Source organism: Garra rufa, chromosome 14 (assembly GCF_049309525.1).
Source record: "Garra rufa chromosome 14, GarRuf1.0, whole genome shotgun sequence".
Classification (NCBI taxonomy): domain Eukaryota; kingdom Metazoa; phylum Chordata; class Actinopteri; order Cypriniformes; family Cyprinidae; genus Garra; species Garra rufa.
The window spans coordinates 34247978-34269690 of record NC_133374.1 but is presented as its reverse complement, the minus strand read 5'-3'; the positions used below and the strand labels follow the sequence as shown (position 1 = coordinate 34269690).

Below are 21713 nucleotides of genomic sequence, written 5' to 3'. Positions count from 1 at the left end.
TTTGTCATACAGCCTGAAATCAAACCCCATTCCAAATAACTTTTCCAACTTTATTTACAATTTTGTTCTTACAACATCAAACTAATGAAAGAAAAAACACAACAGTTCAGCAAATTAATAAAAAACAACAACAACAAAAAACTAGAATAACAGGATTGGAAAAGTCATCAGCCCCTTGATTTAAAGGGGTCATCTGGTGCCACATGCACTTTTACAAGCTGTTTGAACTGAAATGTGTGTTAGGAGTGTGTGTACACAATCACCCTAGAATGACAAAGATCCGCCCAGTAGTTTTCTTTTAATTTAGTAAAATAATTTGCCCCTTCTCATATCGAGCCGTTCTCAGATGCCTGTTGTTGTGGCATAACACCGACAGGCCGCTCCTGCGATAGTTGATAGACAGCAGTGTTTTAGCAAAGACCCGCTCCGAGTGTAAACTGACAGCACTGAGGGAATGTGACTGCCGATCTACCTAAATGGGTTAAAGGGGTCCTATTATGCTCCTTTACAAAGTCTTTAATTTGTTTTTGAGGTGTACTTGAACATGCTCACATGCTTAGTTGTTCGAAAAACGCATTATTTTTCGCATAATTTACATTATTACAATAGCTTTCTCCCCAGGCTGGCACAAACGGCTCGATTAGTTCCGGGTCCCGCCTTCCGAAAAGTCAAAAGTATTGTGATTGGTCAGAAGTCCCAGTGCGTTGCGATTGGCAAACAGCGTAGACCGTGTTCCGCCCTGCTGCGCCCCTTCCCAAAGCAGCAAACTAGATTAAAGTGATTCTTACGTTTTAAATATATATATATATATATTTATATTTATTTTACACAAACACATCTGATCGCTAAAGGAGGCTTTTACCGACCGCCCCGGAGCCATGTGAGGCATTTTTTTTTTTATTATGGATCGACTTATTTTCAATCTATGCTGTTCTATGAGTACCAGAATTGATTTAATATAACTCCGATTGCATTCGTCTGAAAGAAGTAAGTCATATACACCTAGGATGCATACAGGGTGAGTAAATAATACGCTATTGTTGGTCCTATCGTCAGCATGCGAGATCGCTGATACGTGACATTATCATTATTGTGCTAATGTATTTAATTATTTGCATGCCTGAAACCATAAGGCTAGTGAAGCTATCTACACTGTATGATAAATAAATCTCTTACCACATACTGCACATATCTACGGCGCGGCGTAGACATGTGCTAGTTCGTGTTTACATCAGCCGCGGATCTGCGTGTGTTTAGACCCTCTGTTCAACACACGTGAATGGCGCTGCTTCAGCACGGCTACCGGAGCAGTTCGCGAACCTTTAGTTAAAGCTGCGTTTAAACGAGCCGACCTACGGCTCGCTGTAGCATCCCAAAAGCGGCTGTCCAAATTACATGGGTAAAGTTAGGCGAATCCCCACCCGCCAACGAATTGAATTTCAGTAGGCGGGATACCGCGTTGTGACATCATTGCATCCGGAAAACAAACGCTGTAGTCCAAACGAGTCGTTCGCTGTAGTTCTTGAAAAGTGATTTTTTTTTTTTAAACGAAATATCTCCGTTTGGAGTGGACTTTGAGATTTGTAACTTTGTAGATGTTTTTTATGCCCAAACATACACACCACACACTGGCTAAAGTTCAAAAAGTGAAAAAGCATAATAGCACCCCTTTAATGTTTACACGAATCATTTCTCACCATACTGCTTTATAAACGAGGGTCAGTTTAAAGCTTAGCTTTGTAACGCTAGATGGTTTAAAATGGTGTCTGTTAATGATTAAGATGTAACGTTAACGCAATACTTGCAAACGTGTTTACAGCGCCCAACTACATATGAGTAAAGACTATAACACTCACATTTATGTATTTCAATATAAGGACGGGGTAAGTTATGTTAACCGATCACTTTTTTGCTCGTTCAATCAGCTATGCCTCAGTAAACACACCGCGTTCGTCTCTTTACCACAGTAAACACACCTCGTTCAGCTCTGTACCACTGTAAACACACCGCGTTCGTCTCTTTACCACAGTAAACACACCGCGTTCGTCTCTTTACCACAGTAAACACACCGCGTTCAGCTCTGTACCACAGTAAACACAGAAAACACACCGTGTTCAGCTCTGTACCACAGTAAACACATTGCATTCAGCTCTGTACCACAGTAAACACAGTAAACTCACCGCATTCAGCTCTGTACCACAGTAAACACACCGCGTTCAGCTCTGTACCACAGTAAACACAGTAAACACACCGCGTTCAGCTCTGTACCACAGTAAACACACCGCGTTCAGCTCAGTACCACAGTAAACACACCGCGTTCGTCTCTTTACTACAGTAAGCACACCGCATTCAGCTCTGTACCACAGTAAACACATCCCGTTCAGCTCTGTACCACAGTAAACACACCGCGTTCAGCTCTGTACCACAGTAAACACAGTAAACACACCGCATTCGTCTCTTTACCACAGTAAACACATCGCGTTCGTATCTCTCTCAGTACTCTACCCTGCCAGTACATATTAAGGTATAAGATAAATCAAAGTGACATTAAGTTTACTAACCATTCAGACACGTCCAGTATAAGCTGTAATTGCCGAACTTCTTTGTGGGTGTCATCTTGTTTCGGTTCCAACTCCGGTTTTTAAATTAAATTTTAAATGGATGGGGTTGTACAGTGTCTTCAAAGCCCCCCAAGTGCCATTTTCCCCCAAACTATACAACTATACCCCCAACTGTTGTCTAGGCAACACCCCGTGTGCTATGCAATGACACGCCCCATAGAACTGAAGGGAGGGGTGAGCAGAGGTTCAAAAAATTTAAAGGGCCAGGTACTGATATCGCTTGCTGAGAACAGAGGCATTTTTTACCAGAGCAAGTAAAAAAAATGTTTTGCACCTGAGCAAGTTTATAATGGTATACTCTAAGGGGATGATCACTCTACCAAACCAGGCATTTCACTGATTAATTTTTAAAAATTCTCCAGATTTTTTAAATGATATTTTTACTTTAGTGAAGATGGTATAATGTGTAAATGCAGCTAAAAAATAGACTTAATTCACTTTATTTTCCAGGGTGTAATGTGACAAAATTAGCTGGATCCAGTTCTCAAATCCGAATAATCTTTTTATGAATTTGACTTGTCTGGTTCAGAAGCTGAATGGAGGAGAAGAAAATCAGTAAAGTCCATACATAAAAAAAAAAAATAAAAAAAAAAAATCACACTGTACAAAGCTACCGTATATCTTCAGTAGATGTGGCTTTGAAATGACAAAAGGGTCAGTAAATGATGTCAATTTCACTAATGCTCCTACAAAACGTTGCTTGTGGCATACTAATTAACTGTGAACATCTTGCATGGCTGCATATGCATAATTTTTAGGATCAGTGTGTAAGTTTATGCTATGTGTGTTCTGCAGAAGAAGGTATGGACTTTGAAGTACTTCTCTCTCGTCCCACCTCTGAGGTCTTACAGTTGAGAGTGGAGGATCTTGTGAAGGATTACTTTCAGACAGCTGAGAAGGTTTGTAGTTTGTCTCTGTGTGTATAAAGTCATCAATCATCGGTCAACATACCGCTTCAGTCCTCTCATAAGTAATAGATCTCTTTTGAAAGTTTCTTGTTATTTTTGTTGTTGTTTTGATAGCACTATTGCTTTATAAAAAATAAATTAAAAAAAGACTGCTTTACATTTTTATTATTTACAAGATCTCATTGGTTAACCGCAATTATAATTGGCTTATATGAAAGGAAATAAACACAAAAGCAAACAATTCAGTTAAATGTATGCTACAAAGTCAGCACTCTACTATGGAAAAATTCTAAATAAGTGTATAAAGCTAAACATATTAAACTTTATGCTCAGCCAAAACAATATGATGAGGAACAAATAATAGATTCATGAGACCAATGATTGCCTGTTAGGTATACCAAAAATGAATTGCCTCACGTCTATGAAATCGGCATAGCAAATTTTTAAATAGGCGCTATCTTTATAAATAAACCGCAGATTTGAGTTTCAGCTTTATCCCATTGTAGCGCGCACAAGTGACAATTCTAGTCAACCAATCAACGTTCTGCAGTGAGATTAGCTCCACCCTTTTCATATATTTTCTGTGGTAGATACCCCAACTGAAGGCTACCAAAAAAGTGGTACGGTACGGTTTGCTATTTTGGGTACTATTCATAACTTCTGACAATGGAAATAATTGTGTACTGTACTGTACTGTACTAAACCGCACCCCTCTGTAAAAAAAAAAAACAAACCATTAAACTGGTCCGTCATTTTTGATTGGACTAAAAGTAACAGATCATTTAAATCTGGAAAGGCTTGACTTTTATTTGTGTAATTTCACCGTATTAACAAAATTTCTGTTTTGTAAAATAAAGAAAATGAACATGGTGCACTTTCAATCACCTCAGTCTCTGCGAATATTCTTTTGAAACATGTCACTAAAATGAACTGATACACATGCGAAACAAATCCATAGACAGCTAGAATTGTCTACTTTTAAATTAAGAATTAACAACAATTCTGCAATAAAGTCATCCGTATGAAACCAATGCGATGTACAGTCTTTCCCATCTGACCTCATTATCTCTAATGTGATCATGCTCACAAGCCGATCCCGCTTTTGATATTATAAATATCCAGAGATACGCCAACATGTAAATGCCCGCATCAGCTCCATAAACAAAGCAGCAGCATGTTGATCTCGGCTACTTTTCGTTTCTGGAAGAGGAATAAGCTTTGAGTTTACCTCAGAAGAAGAGCATGATACGACGCAAGGCTACATCCAGAGGAGGATATCATTTATACAGAGTAAGTAATGTTTCTTATTGGCATTAGATAATGTTATTGTGACGAAAGCTTAGAACGCATTTACTAGTTGGACATTTCCCAAACTATAATTCCAGATGTTCCAGATATAATTTCATGTGTGAAATAGAGTGCAACATTTTGAAATATGCATCTAAACCTTCTATTGCATCTAAATGTTGTACGAAGTGAGGATGTTTTTATGTTCTGTATACTATAAAACAATACAACATAAAAGTAAGTTTATATGAAGTCAGGCATGATTGTTTGGAAATATCTGCTCAAACATAGATGTTAATAAAGTGCTGTACAGTAATAACAGTAATAATTTAGTTTCTCAGTTATAAAATGTCTCAGTCTATGATCACAAAATCATATATATATATATACATACTGTATTATATAATAAATATAATAATAAAACTCCTGATATTAACATGCTCACAGATGTTTTGTTTTTGTTGTTTTTAGTGATCTGAAACCTGCTCAACAGATGAATCCTTGAGTTTACTTGAGTCTCTTCAAACTGTTTTCCTCTGAGAGCTGTACCACCTTCAGATGTTAAACTACAATGATATTCTAGTGTAAAACAAGTTCCCTGACTACTGATGAGTTTTGCAATCACTTAAATATCAGGTATGATTTACTTGTTTCACTTGTTGAACAGAATTCAGAAATGAGACAAAGTCTGTTCACATCTCTGTGGTTAGATCAGGGTGATAAATAATGTGTCCTTGGCCTTCATTATGTATGTTTTGATTATACTGTGTTGTAAATGAAATACAAATGATCTAAAACTCCATTCTTTGAATCTTCTCACATTGTTTCTTACATAACAGTCACAGTCTCATTAATAGGCCATTAGGGGAGGGCTCTTTGTCTCTCAGGTGTGAATTGCAAAATATTCATGGGTCATTGCCCCTCCTTCGCATATTCTCTCTCGATCACAAAACATGTTTTAGAAAATTTCATCAATATATTGTTTTCTCTGAACAAGTGAATGAGATGATTTTCACATCATTTTGTAAAAAAACTCTAGCCTACCACATCCAGTTCTCAAAAGTCTTGTGAAAATTTTCTGTATGTGTTTCATGGCCTTATTTCAGTGACTTTAAAAATTTAGTTTTTCACTAACCACGCATAAACATTGTTTTCTCAAAAGCACAAGCATGAACATTCATGTTGCTTACATATTATTGTAGCCCAGTTTGTGCTAATTACAATGTAATCAGACTTTAGCCATTAATATGTTTCTAGGAAACTACAAAAACAAAATTTCTTCAGTGCCCCAAAATACCCTCAGACCCAAGAGGGTTAAAGTCATAAACACAAGCATGGTTTGTATGTAGGCCTATTTTACAATGCAAAAACATTTTTTTATATGGGACTATAGTGAACATCTACACAGTGGTGGAGGTAACAAATTACAACTACTAACGTTACTGTAATTAAGTATATTTTTGGGGTATTTGTACTTTCATGAGTACAATTTTAAGTCTGTAATTTTACTTGTACTTGAGTACAAATTAACCTGAGTAATTTACTTAATTACTTTTAAAATCCCAATTTGTTACAGAGTACTGTAATTTGAATTAATATTTCAACCACTGACCGACATTTCGGTAGCCAATAAAAATATCTCTTCTTAACAGACCAATGAAAAGCCTTGTATAGTATTTGAACAGGAAAAACATGTTCCGTTTATTTTTTTATATTTTTTCCGGCTCGCTATTGATACATAATCATCACTAGAACTAGGTCCGACCGATAAATCGATTTTATAGATTAACTCAAATGTGTAGTTTACATCGATTTGTTTGTATGAAATTCGGTTTTCTCTTTTATATCTGCCGACGCTCCTCTCTGGGCTCCAGCAGTTCCGAATGGGCTCAGCCCTCCCCAGCGCATTCACCATATTAGAAACACACTAATATAATGTTTATATTTGTTTTCAGAAAGGCACGGAAAACAAATAATGGGAGCCACTAAAGGGATATGATTAGCTGCTTGTTAGCAAGTTAGCCGTACCCGATCAGCATATTTGTGTTTGCGTTCAGGGGAGCTTCAAAGGTTTCTACGTGTTTTTGCAACGTAGAGTAATGTATTACGGCCATATCTCACGAATCCTTTCATAAACAAAATGTAGAGAGAGTGTCAATAAGAGACTGATTGTGCAGTATAGCGAGCGTTGTTTATTATAATAGAGCTTTGTGATATTGCGAACCAAGATGAGTAACAGCCTTTAATAATGTTTAAGGGAGTTTGTAAATGAGATATTGATTTAATACAACAGCTAAATAAACAAGTTATTATTAAGTGACTTACATTGTCTGACTATAACACTACCACCTAATTTTGCCCTATTTCGTGGTCAAAAGTAGTCTGAAACAAGTCACATCTAATTAAACCGCTGAGTGTTTATGAATGAACGTGTGGTTTTTAAAGGAATCTAGTGAAATGATTCAATTTCCCATTCATAAAAACAGCTACTCGCTTTATTCTGAGTGAACCAGCGGTTCAAATGAATGATATGATTCAGTCATTAAATCAGTGTCTTGCTGCCACATGCTCGTTTCATTTATTTAAATAATTTAATATTTCTGTATTTTATATTTTTATATACGATATAACTGCAAGAGAAAAGCATGGATATTATATAATAATATAGCTAATAAGAATGGGAACTGGTGGAAAGTGATCACTGATGCAGTTGCAATGTAGGCTATATTACAAAATATATGGTGCCCATATGTTGTGGAAAAGCTGGGATTTCTTTACAAGCTAAATGACGTAGGGGGAAAAATCTATTTGAAATGTAAGTCGGATTTTTTGTGAAAAAAATTGGGGATTTTATTTTTAGGCCATTTCGCCCAGCTCTAACTAGAACATGTAAATCCATCATCATTGTAATACAGACAGTATTAATTAATTCCTAATTTGTTTATTTGTTCTTATTTCATTGCTTACTGTCTACTTGTTTTAATATCTTAAATATATATTAGTAAGGCATACTGTTGTTGTTTTTTTTCTTATTGTAAGTGTTATGTAATGAATGAAAAATATATAGGGTGATTAACCTATAATTTCATTTGTATAATTCTTCTATGATTTTTTTCCCCAGAGGAAACAACCATCTAAGATTGATCAGTACCATGACATCATAAAAGCAGCGTGTGCTTTATTGTCTGGATCTTGTCTGATTCAGCAATTATGGATAATACAATACATACCACCAGCTATTAGTTTTTATGAAGAGTAATTTGTACTTTTACTTAATTACAAGTACCGTTACATTGCTGAAATTGTACTCAATTACAAGTAAAAGTACTGGTGTTAAAAAAGTAATTGAGTATAAATTTTCAGTACTCTTTCCACCACTGCATCTACATATATATTCGGGAATAGAGTGTATCACAGTAAAGTATTGTCTAATCACGCTTACTTTAGGCTATTAACATTATAACTAATTTTTATATTGTATTGCTGTCCATTTTATAGAATATTGAAAAAAAAAAAAAACATCATGAGACATTTAGTAGCAGTAAATGAAACTTGATTATACATTTAGTCAGGAATTATAGTTTGGAAAAAGTGTAACTAGTAAAATTTGTGTGTCAACTAATGCAACATAAAGTACCTAGGTTAATAAAAAAACAGCCCATGTAAATGATGAAGCCGCCACGTCTGAGGTAAATACACAGTTTGTTCCTCTCAGCGCATCTGGTAAATGCAGTCTTGTTCCTCTCAGTGCTTCTTCCAGAAACAAAGTAGCTGAGATGAACTTGAGGAAAAGTATAGCTGCTTTGTTTGCTGTGATGTGGGCATTTACATGCCGTGCGTCTCACGTGACCTATTGTAATAACAAAAGTGAAAGTGCGTGGGCGTGATGTAATTAGGGATAATGAAGCCAAACGGAAAGACTGGACATTGCGTTGGTTTCACATGAAAATTTTTAACACAGAATATTTGTTTTTGATAAGACTTGATTTGTTTAAAAGTAGACATGTCAAGCTTTCTGTAGATATATCTCTCATGTCTTTGTGTTGAGTATTCGCTAAGTTTCAGTTAAGTTTAGTGACGCGTTTCTAAATGAAGATCACGGAGATCGAGGCGGCAGACAGCACACCCTGTTTGTTTTCTTTATTTATTTATAAAAGCACAAAGTTTTGTTGTTATGTGTGTATACAAATAAAAGTAGACCCTTTACAGATTCAATTGATGTATTGCTCTTATGCATACGATCAAAACTGACGGATTTAAGAAAAGGCAACAAAACACACAGTACTAAAAACTTAAATTAGATACTTAAAAATAACTGAACAAAATTAGAGAACACTTGCTCTAAGTTATTGGTGTTATTCTAACACCTGGTGCTTATTTCTCAAATTGGTCCCACTTTATATTAAGTGTCCCTAATACCTGTGAACTTACATGGTAACTTGATGTGTACGTAGCATGTAACTACAGTGTATGTACACATTGGTACATTGTATCTACAGCTCTAATACTGGTGTATTTACACACATGTAACAACTCACTGAATAGCATTTGTAAGTACAAATGTGTAACAGGACATTGGTAACCACACTTTTTTCACTTCTGGAAGTACACATGTGTAACAAGAATTATGTAACTACATTTTGTAACAACAATATGTACTCACAGAAGTTTTTACACTTCCACACAGTCTTAAATACTGCAGTTACCAGTTTGGAATACCCTGAAACATTATTGAAATCGTGATGATTCCTATGTAGGCTACATACAATTTTTGTATTCATGTATTTGTGAACACTGAATTAGAATTAAAGTATCAATTTGTTATACCAGTGTACTTACATGGTAACTCCTCAGGAACTGTCTACTTAATATAAAGTGTAAAATGGTCACAACTTACTGAGTAATATATCAAATGTAAACCTCTGTGCAACACTTTAATATCAGTGTACTTACATGATAACTCCTCAGGAACTGTCTACTTAATATAAAGTGTAAAATGGTCACAACTTACTGAGTAATATATCAAATGTAAACCTCTGTGCAACACTTTAATATCAGTGTGATAACTCCTCAGGAACTGTCTACTTAATATAAAGTGTAAAATGGTCACAACTTACTGAGTAATATATCAAATGTAAACCTCTGTGCAACACTTTAATATCAGTGTACTTACATGATAACTCCTCAGGAACTGTCTACTTAATATAAAGTGTAAAATGGTCACAACCTACAGAGTAATATATAAACTGTATTTTCAAATGCATTATTAAATGGTTTACTTAATATGAAATTATAACTTTCCATCCTGTTCTGTGTGATTTCTGTTGCCAACTCGTTTCCAAGCATATGTAAGCATAATGTTTAACAAGACTACACTTTAAACCTTTAAAATAAATAACATTTCTAAAATCGTTTAACCATTTATGTAATATTAACTTCGTTTGTAGCGGTGGGACACAGCAGGCGTTTTCTGACATCCCTGCGACTAACAATAAAACCATAAAATACACCGAACACGCATCATAATTATAAAATGAAACAATTTTATTTGTGCGCTATAAGATCTTCAGAATCCATACCATTGCGAGGAACATGCCCAAATTCAAATCTTTATCTTTATTTTACTAATTCAAATACAACCGCGTCAGGAAACGGCAGTTTTTACGGCAGGAAAATCGAGCTCTCATTGGCTCTCGCCAGCATTCGTCACAGTTTACGACATGCCGTGTTTCTGGTGAGATATGTTTGAATGTTGCGCGGGCGCATACTCTTTGGCCGCATTTACGGAGAGGATCAGGAAAATAATCTGGATAATATTTCAGCGAATAATAACTTTAATTCTGCTCTGCACCTCAAACAAACCTACTGTATTCTGCCAGAACGGCTGCAAAAGCGTCGCCATTTGGATTACTTTTTGGTATGGCTGTTGATATTTTTGCATTAAATAAATTATTGTAATTGCAATTTTCTGTCTGTCATGTTTTTTTTTTATTACTGTACTGAGAGAGATATGGTTAACGTTAGGTTTAGAGGTAGGAGTGTGATTAGTGACTATAAAAATATTTTTATGCTATATTGTTAGTAAAAATGGTAATTTCCCTGCATATATTTTTGTCAGTTACGATTTATATCCTTTTATATTTGCTATAAAATGGGTAGCTTTAGGTTTGGGGGTAGGTTAAGGGGGCTAAAAATATAAATCGCGTATTAATAAAATGATAAAAAGGCATTGATACGAATATTTAATGAAATGAAAGATACGTAAATATTTTACGTTTTTAGCAAAACATACGTAGCTATTTGTACGTTTTAAACGTTGAAATACATCTAAATTGTGCATCTAAAAATACGTATAAATACCAACGTATAAACAATGAGACCAGGCTGGACCATTTTACACTTTATATTAAGTAGACAGTTCCTGAGGAGTTATCATGTAAGTACACTGAAATTAAAGTGTTGCACAGAGGTTTACATTTGATATATTACTCTGTAAGTTGTGACCATTTTACACTTTATATTAAGTAGACAGTTCCTGAGGAGTTATCATGTAAGTACACTGGTATAACAAATTGATACTTTAATTCTAATTCAGTGTTCACAAATACATGAATACAAAAAATATATGTAGCCTACATAGGAATCATCACAATTTCAATAATGTTTCAGGGTATTCCAAACTGGTAACTGCAGTATTGAAGACTGTGTGGAAGTGTAAAAACTTCTGTGAGTACATATTGTTGTTACAAAATGTAGTTACATAATTCTTGTTACACATGTGTACTTCCAGAAGTGAAAAAAGTGTTGTTACCAATGTCCTGTTACACATTTGTACTTACAAATGCTATTCAGTGAGTTGTTACATGTGTGTAAATACACCAGTATTAGAGCAGTAGATACAATGTACCAATGTGTACATACACTGTAGTTACATGCTACGTACACATCTAGTTACCATGTAAGTTCACAGGTATTAGGGACACTTAATATAAAGTGGGACCCTTAAATTATATGACAAACTGTTAACTGGCAGCATTCCTTTAATTTTAACTGAGATTGCATGATGGTGAGCCATTCTAAGTTGACTGAAACCCTGTGACAGGAGGTGGTCCAGACCGAGGCCAAAGGGATGACACTTTCAGCTATTGCAAGAGAAACTGGTCATTCCAAATCTGTGATTTTTGAATATTGCAGGTTTTCAATAACACTAATTCATTCAAGTCCTTCAGAGAGGCTGGCTGTCCACGCAAGACAAATGTGTGCGAAGACATGATAATGCAGAGACTGCAAAATTGGTTTAACACTGGATCAAACCAGCACAGTGAAAGAAGCTAGTAATGTCCTGGCAGCCGCAGATGTGCTGAAGTCATTCAAAGCAAGGGCCACTTCCTACTAATTTCTGACAGCTTTAACCCTCCAAAATTTTGGTCGTAATCTTCCTTTATGCCACAATTTTGATCACTATGTTTTACACAAACTAAAGGTTTTGGTTGAAATTATATTAAATATAAATAAATACAAAACTATTGAATTGAAGATGCTAAAGATATACAAAAAAAATCTATTTACAAAATTAAAGCTGCAGTTCATAACTTTTTTTGGTTGAAAATTATACAAAATCAATTTTTGAGCAAGTACATAACCAGCCAGTGTTCAAAACTATCACCTTACTTTAGCCCAATTCACAACAGTTAGCTTATAATAATGTTTGTACAGGTAGGTTTTCATGGGCTTTGACATGTGCTTGTCCTTTTGAGGCAATAGCATCATCACTACTCTATAAGGTCTTACTTTTATCAGAATGTTTGTGATATTTGCCTTAAATTGATTTCTAGGACACATTTTAACTTTATTTTTTTCTAACCTTACTAAATGTATGTGTCATCATTTACGTCAAATTCTTACATTTTATCAATACATTCAGTTAGAATAATTAGACTCTGTATGGTTACCATTCAAATTACATCAGTATTGACAAACTCCATCTTTCCACTGCACAGGAAAAACCGAACCTGCATCGAAAGTGCCATTTAAATGTATTTACTTAGACTGTTTAATAAAGATAAGAGATTTTAAAAAATGCATTTACACAGTAAAACTGCAAATGCATAAATGTTGTAAGATTAATGTTTTACTTTTTTTAACATGTAAATCTAAAATGTTGGAAAAATGCAATACTTTTAAATATGAAACCACCAGTAGGTTTCGGTAAGTCACTGTCTTAATGAGTGACTCACGGATTCAAACATAGATGGATTCAACCAGTTTGTTCATCGACTAAAACACGCTGAATCATTCAGTACTGAAACACCACTGTGTGTTTCTCTAAGATTCTAGACTGTTTAGCTGTGGCTTTGTGTAGAACAATTTTCGTTAGTAATACAATCAGTATCATTCTCACCAACGTTTCGGTGCTGTGCTAGTTAGGGCCCGAGCACCGGTGGTGCGAGGACCCTCTTGTTTCTGCTCCGTTTATATTATTATTATTATTATTATTATTATTGTTATTGTTATTATTATTGTTATTATTATTATTATTATTATTATTATTACTATTATTAGGGCCCGAGCACCGATGGTGCGAGGACCCTCTTGGATCTGCTCCGTTTATTATTATTAGGGCCCGAGCACTACAGTGCGAGGACCCTCTTGGATCTGCTCCATTTATTATTATTATTATTAGGGCCCGAGCCCAAAAGGGCGAAGGCCCTATTGTTCTTCTAAGGATTCTTATTTTAATTTATTTATTTATTTATTTTTTTTCAACCGTTCGGGCACTTATGGGGGCCTTAAAATGCTCAAAACTCTTGAAAATTTGCACACGTTGGAATCTGCCGTCATGCGGACACCACAGAGTTCATGTTCATGTTAATTTACAGTACATAAACTAATGTTAAAAGATACTAATTTACCTTTAAACAATATATGAATACTTTATTTAGCTTAATATTAATTAACATTAATAAATGCTATTTAATTATTGTTCATGCTAATGTAGTTAATATTAACAAATGAAACTGGATGTCAAAATTTTATATATTGTGTGTATGTGTCTGTGTGTTGATTTTAAAGTGTAACCCTTTCAATTCTGTAAACTTTAAATCCAAAGTGGCAGACGGTTACTGTGAATACATGTGCCAACTGGGCACCGTTTTCCCAATTGATTCTTAGTTATGTAGCGTTTTAGAGTGATGTCTTATGACAGTCACCAGCAATATCCACACACAAATTGTACAGATGGGTAACGATGACATTTAAGCAGAAATGGTGGACGTAAGCAATAATAACATTTTGTTATCATCACAAATTACATGTTCTTATCATCATCAGAATATAGGGTAAATGTAGCAGTTTTATATTATGGTTCACAGTTGGCAATATCTGAAGTCTTTGCAGGGGGTTAGGTTTATAGCAAACTCCTTCTAGAGATTTAATGAAATCAACATTATATTTGGTCAGTCTAATCTAAAGGCCTTAGAGATGTTAAATTGTGAAGATCTTGAATTTTCGTTAAAGGGCGTGTCTGTGGCGGCCTGACAAAGTTTGACATTTCGCCATGCACATAGAAGTTGTTATAACTCAGCCATAAAATGTCCAATCTGCCTCAAAATTCACAGGTTTGGTAAGAGTCCTGGCCTGAAGACACCTAAAGGCCAATATTCAGATATTATCATAGTGCCACCTCTTGGCAGCAGGATGTATCAAATCTTTCACTAACTCAAACATACCAAGGTCAGTCTGTACTAAACTTCATATGTTTGATAATGGTGCTGGCCTGAACACATCTACATGCCAATAATCAGTTAAAGGCATAGCGTCACCAGCTGGTAGCGGCAAGTTTGGCACATTTAAATGACTTATGACATATTTCTCCTATATTTACTGTATTAAAAGCATACTGCCCACCGATTGCTGTTTTCCTAAAGCCACCGGTCGGCGGTGAGCCCGGGTGCAAGGGCCTGTTCATCGCTGCTTGCAGCTTTAATTAGGGCCAGAGCCCAGAATGGCCGAAACTCAGTACACATAGATCTCACTGAGCCAAACAACTTTTGTACTCTATGTCATGGGCTCCACCCAACAGGAAGTGAGATACTGTAACCAAGATGAACTTGAAAAGACGTGTTTCTTTGTTTGCGGTGATGTGGGAGTTTCCTTGCCGCGCTTGTAGCACATGGCTAATTTAAATATCAATCGTCCTTCGCACGTGGGCGTGATCTCATTAGATATAATTTGTTGCAACTGGATAGACTAGACATCCCCTTGGTTTCATATGGATTACTTTATTACAGAATATTTGTTTTTCGCTAAAACTTACTTTGTTTAAAAGCATACATACCAAGCTTTCTGTAGATACCACTCTTCTGTTTGTGTGCTGAGTATTCACCGGGTTTGAATGATTTAAGTGACACATTTCTAAAAGCAGTTCGCGGAGACAGAGAAAACAGAGAAATCACACTGTTTGTTTTCTTTATTCTATAAAAAAAAAGCACAGCGTTCTTTTGCTCTTGTGAGTGTGCACAAATAAAACTACACACTTAACAGCTTCCAATGATGTATAGCTCTAATTTGTATAACTGAAACCGACAGAGTATTTTTATTGTATTTTGCACTGATCTTAAAAAAAAGTAGGTTGGTCACGCCGGCGTGACCGTCTGCCCCAGAGGGTTAATAAAGCCCCTTTCACAATACGCGCTGATTCTGGAAGATTACGGGAACAAGCGCTGTGTGAACAAAAGCCAGAACCATAAAGGCAGTGTTGTAGTGATGATGCACGTTATCATGCGACTCTTCACAAAGAAAAAATACGTGCAAAGTGGAATGAAGCGGCGATCGGGCAGAGCCAGCTCCTCACTATCAGCGCTGAAGCACAGTTTGTTCAGGTTAGTTTCAGTTTAGTGAAACGTACGCGTCGCATTACATCTCACATCCAAACGTCACATGTCTTTATGGGTTGTGTGTAAAGCACGCACAGATTCCGGAAAACAACTTTGAATGAACCAAATCAAACAACTCCGGAACAAATCATGGGACACATTATCCGTGTATTTACCGGAATCGCTGTGTGAAAGAGGCTGAAGTTGACGTGCCAGTGGTCTCTTATATTCACGTTGTTCTGAAGCCTGTGCAATGATGTAGTTTCGACATCTATCGACTGAACAGGGTTTTCTCGACTTGTTTTCGTGTTGTTGTTGCTAAGCAATGTTATGGACATATTGTCTGGGTTTGACAAAAGGAGGGTGGGACGTGATTGGTGCTCGGGGTGGTGACTGAAGGCGGTGACTGAGTAGATCGGACGTCACATCTTTGCGGAAGTCACAGTGGCTCGTGAAAATGAACAGCTACTTTAAGCAGGCTGTGTGCAGTTTACTGTGGATTGACTGTTTTGAAACTCATATGGTAGTTATATAGCCCCTAGACCTCAGTTATCATGAAAAAAGCCAGGAAATTTCGATTTTGACAATATGGGACCTTTAACATGTTTGATAAGAGTCCTGGCCTGAACACATGCCCATACCAATATTCAGTTATAGTCATAGCGTCACCTACTGTCAACAGGAAGTGATATGTTTAACACTGTGATACACCATTAGCAACACACTAAAAAAGCCATTGAGTGCTGAACTAGTTTAAAACATACTCAAACATGCTAGCAACACTTACTTAGTGCTAAAGCATGTTGTTAAAGACATAAAACAGGAAGTTGTTGTAATTCATGCCAACTAAGTCCAATCTGCTCCAAACTTCACGTGTCAGGGCTCGAAATTAACTTTTTTACTTGGTAGCACTGGTGCTCCCAACTTTAAAAAGTTAGGAGCATCCCAAAAAATTTAGGAGCATCCAATTTCTTTTTAGTTATGCGGCGATCTTGATTCTTCATGGCCGATTCTGATTGACTGACATCTTACAGACGCCTGCCAGATGTTTGTACACAGCAGATGCTTTCCAGATCAAGAGATCTTTAACAGACATCTTGCAGACGTACATGTGCTATCTGAGCCGCGTTGTATAGTATATTGACACGGAAGTGGCAGAATTGTATCTGACTGTGCTCTGTAGCACAAAATATACTATATTTCTTCAAAAGCAGATTGTGGAGACCTTTTTATTGTCCACAATAAAAAAAGTCGTCATTTCACACACCCCTAATTGCAGTTTGTGCAACGCCGGAACAGCGTTTGGTTGAGAGAGAGAGAAAAAAACGTCCGGTTCTATGTTAAGCGGAGCGCAGTTTCAGTGACAGGGAATGATTGACGGCTCAGGGATCGCAAAATGTCAAAATCTCTGTTAGCCCTTCGGGCAGGTACTCATCAGAATTTGATAGCCCAAAAATTAATTTAACTAGCCCAAATAAAAAAAAAAAGAAATTTTTTAAAAATATAGAAAATCAGATAGGAGTCTAAATGTCAAATCAAAAATGTTTTCAATACACAAATATAAACAAATATCAAGGAAGGAATTTTATTTCACCATTTAGTGTAGCTGCAGAATTTTAAAATATCAATTTAAGGCAATTTATGACCCTTTTTTTAAGAGCTGCACAAGTTAAATGAACAGTATGAGTGGGGTTGGACAATGTACGGTAGAATATTAAGCCATAAAATTACATGATTTATAATTCAGATACAGACACAAAAACAAAATATCTAATACAATGGCATTTCAACCTTTATACCATTAAAAGAGATAAATCAAGTATATAATTTCTTATATTTATATAAGATATATAACATTAGTATTACTTAATTGTTTAGATTTTTAAAAGGCAAATTAAATTATTTCACACTTACACATGGATCAATAATTCCAATAATTTGACCATAAACAGCTGAAAAAATGTATTGGAAATAAAAATTAATTTGTTTGTCACGAGGGGGCGCTTTAGGAGTGCTGAAATACTACGGTTTCCATAGTAACAGCTGTACACAAACCAGCACTAACGCCGTTTTATCAGACATGAAATGACATTGCAAACGATATGTTTCTGAGGACAGTCGGTTCCCTTTAGATACATTCATATAAAGACATCCGTGCAGCGTTTTGACTTTGAAACGTACAGCGTGCATATTTATTCAATGACATCATTGCCTTTTTGAAGATTTATCCAGCCCTATCGCGATCGTCTTTCCGTCTCTTAAACTTATACGTTAATCAAGACTTTTCTTATATCATTTTACATGTATATAACTTTTTATGGCCTTGCATTTGATACAAATAAATTGAGTTTTAAGGACCTGCAGAAGTCCTCTTCTTTACGATAGAGCGTCTGACAGTCCGGTGAAACATTCTGGGAGCCCGACTGGAAACACAATAGCCCCGGGACGTCGAGCTAGCGATTTTGCGAGCCCTTCCGGCTAATATCTCAAATCTGCATTTAAGCTAATAATGTGAAGATAAACTTAAATAGTTATGTAATGTTGGAGAAAACGGCAAAACCGTCACTGTATGCTCACAGCAGTCTGTGCAGTAACGTTAGTTAGGCTAGCGACAGTTTTGAAATGTCTCTCACTCGCTCAAACTCATGTCTCTCACTCGCACAAATGCTTCCAAATATAATTTGAGGTCGCACAGATTAATTTTTGGTCGCATATGCGACCAAAATGGTCGCAATTTCGAGCCCTGCGTGTTTTATTAAGAGTCCTGGTCTGAAGATATATACATGGCCATATTCAGGAAGTGACGTTTAACGTAATTACGGACTCCTAGCAACATATTAAAAAGCATCAGCAAGTTTTAAATAGGCTAGCATTATGCTAGAATCATGTTAAAACATGCTAGCAATGTTAGCTTGGAGCTAAAGCATGATATGAATACAAATAAAAATTGTTGTAACTCATGCATACAATGTCCAATATGCCCCGAGCTTAATTTTCAACATGCTACAAACGTAGTAAAGCATGCTAGCAGCATTTAGCTAATATTCTAAAGCATGCTAATAATACAATGATACAGGAAGTTACTGTAACTCAGGCATACAATATCCAATCTGCCCCAAACTTAACATGTAAGAGCCCTGGTCTGAACACATGACCATGCCCATATTCAGTTATAGTCATAGAGCCACCTGCTGGCAACAAGAAGTGACACATTTATTGCTGTTCTGGATGCCTAGCAATATTTTAAAAAGTATCAACAAGTGTTAAATAGGGTAGCAACATGTTAGAAACATGCTAAAACATGTTAGCAACACTTAGCCAAGTGCTAAAGCATGTTATTAATGCAATGAAACAGGAAGTTACTCTAACTCAGGCATACAATGTCCAATCTGCGCCAAACTTAACATGTTTGATAAGAGTCCTGGCCTGAACCCATGCCCGTATTCAATTATAGTCATAGCACCACCTGCTGTCAACAGGAAGTCACATGTTTAATACTGTTGTGGATGCTTAGCAACATTTAAAAAAATATCCACAAGTGTTAAATAGGGTAGCAACATGCTAGAAACATGCTATAACATGTTAGCAACACTTAGCTAAGTGTTATAGCATGATCTTAATGCAGTGAAACAGGAAGTTACTGTAACTCAGGCATGCAATGTCCTATCTGCCCCAAACTTAACATGTTTGATAAGAGTCCTGGCCTGAACACATTTACATGCCAATATTCAGTTATAGTCATAGCGTCACCTACTGTCAACAGGAAGTGACATGTTTAACACTGTGATACACTATTAGCAAAACACTAAAATAAGCTATTGAGTGCTAAATATGTTAAAAACACGCTAAAACATGCTAGCATCACTTACTAAGTGCTAAAGCATGCTGTTAATGCAATGGCAGAGGAAGTTTTTGTAACTCAACCATACAATGTCCAATCTGCCCCAAACGGCACATGTTTGATAAGAGTCCTGGCCTGATTACATCTAAAGGCCAATATTCCATTATAATCATAGCGCCACCAGCTGGCAACATCAAATTTCTTGTTTTACACTAACTTAAACATGTAGTGTAAAATTTGCACCGAACTTGACATGTTTGGCAAGAGTCTTGGCCTGAAGACATCTAAAAGCCAATATTCCGTAATAGCACCACCTGTTGGCAACAGGATATGTCATGTCTCACACTCAAGCAAGCCATGTTCAATCTGCACTAAACTTCATATGTTTGATAAAATCGCTGGCCTGAAGACATCTGCATGCCAATATTCAGTTATACGCATAGCGCCACCAGCTGGCAGCAAGAAGTCTGGCACATCTAAATGACTTTGACATATTCCTTCTAAATTTACTATGTTAAAAGCATAGTGCCCACCATTCGCCACAGATCGGCGGTGAGCCGGTTGTTCTTTTAATAAGTAATGTTGTTGTCCGGAGAATAAAGCTTGATATGTGGAATGCGACCGGTGTGATCTTTGGCTGATTTCTGCTGCAACTTGTTAGTTAGGCAAGCTATCCCTTAACCCTGACATGGTGCCCGAACATTTAATGTCTGGCCTTGGATTTTTTGTGTAGTTGAAACAGATGCAGAGCAATGACTTGGGGCAAGATGTAGCTGTAGCTTTTGTAAGTAGAACTTTGCACAAGTGTGTTTGGGAGTGATTTGGGCCCTGAAACATTTTAGACCTTACATCGAGGGCATTCATGTAACCATTAATACAGACCACAATAGCCAAAGATGGTTGATGAATTGTCCCAACTCTTCTGGATGACTAGCGAGATGTTTTTTGTGCCTACAGGATTTTGATTTTAGCATAGTCCACAAGCCAGGTGTTCAGAATAATGTTCCAGATGCTCTGACATGCAGCATCTGGAACATTATTATATTACTGGCCCCGTTGACATTCTGCCAGTGCATACAGTCATAGGTGGTTTGGATCAGCTCAGTCTCTCCTCGGTCATTATCACTGACAGAGAGCAATTGAAGCAGTTACAGAAAGATGACTCAGTGGTCGGAAATCTAATTCGAACTGACGAATAGCATGTTGTTCAAGATTGTTTGCTTTATTATAAGGACCCTAAAGTAACTTGCAGTCTGCATCCCATTCATATTCGTCCTGACAGTTTTTCAACCAACTGTGCTCAAATACTACCACAACCATCCTACAACTGGCCATCTCGGTGTGACAAAAGCTCTGTCCAGGCTGAGACAAGGGTTTTTTGGCCAAAAATGGCAGCGGATGCAAAAAGACACGTTATTTCATGCACTGTGTGCTAGCTAACTAAACCAAGCCAAATAGAACTGGCAGGCCTAATTATTCCAATCAAACCACTTAAGCTCTAAGAATACACAGGAGTAGATTTTGTTGGGTCCGCTTCCTCGTACTCAGAATGGAAATGAATATTTGATTGTTTTTGTAGACGACTCTTTAAAGTGGGTGAAAGTGAGTGCAGTGCAGTCAGTGATGGCTCAGGTGGCAGCAAGTAAATTCCTTAGTGAGGTCCTTGCCCGCCATGGCACACCCACTTATCTTATTTTAGGTCGGGGCACACCATTTGCTAGCAAGCGCTGAACATGTAATCTGTGCCCTTGGTACTGAACACCGGTTGACAACGGCATACCATCCACAAACTAATGCAACCAAGAGAGTTTACCACACACTGAAGACCTTCATCCGTGCATATGTGGGGGAAAAGCACACTTTGTGGGACGAGTATCTTCCACAAATCCACTCTTCGTACTGCGCCCTATGAGAGCAGTGGTGACTCTTCAGCAATGCTGTTATATTACTGTGTGTTGGGAGACGCTGCTTGATTTGATAACACAACTAAGTGCTACAGGAATGGACTAACATAACATACTAATGGGGCGTTCACACCAGACGTGACTTGCTCGAATAAATCGCGCTATTCGCGCATAGTTGGACGCTTGAATATTTTGAGTTTACTCGCTTCATTCGCGCGTGAAATTTACTTCACAAAAGATGCGAATTCGCGTCATGGGAGGGGCGTCTGCCACTCGTC

General features: G+C 36.8%; 1 protein-coding gene across 1 annotated transcript in view; it reads left to right on the top strand.

Moving 5' to 3' along the window:
• mre11a (MRE11 homolog A, double strand break repair nuclease) overlaps nucleotides 1-21713 on the top strand; it is a 154478-nt gene that overhangs the window by 42285 nt on the left and 90480 nt on the right. The window contains exon 9 of the mRNA XM_073817793.1: nucleotides 3417-3520. Within this exon, the coding sequence (XP_073673894.1) occupies nucleotides 3417-3520 (104 nt within the window). The remainder of the gene's footprint in view (nucleotides 1-3416; nucleotides 3521-21713) is intronic.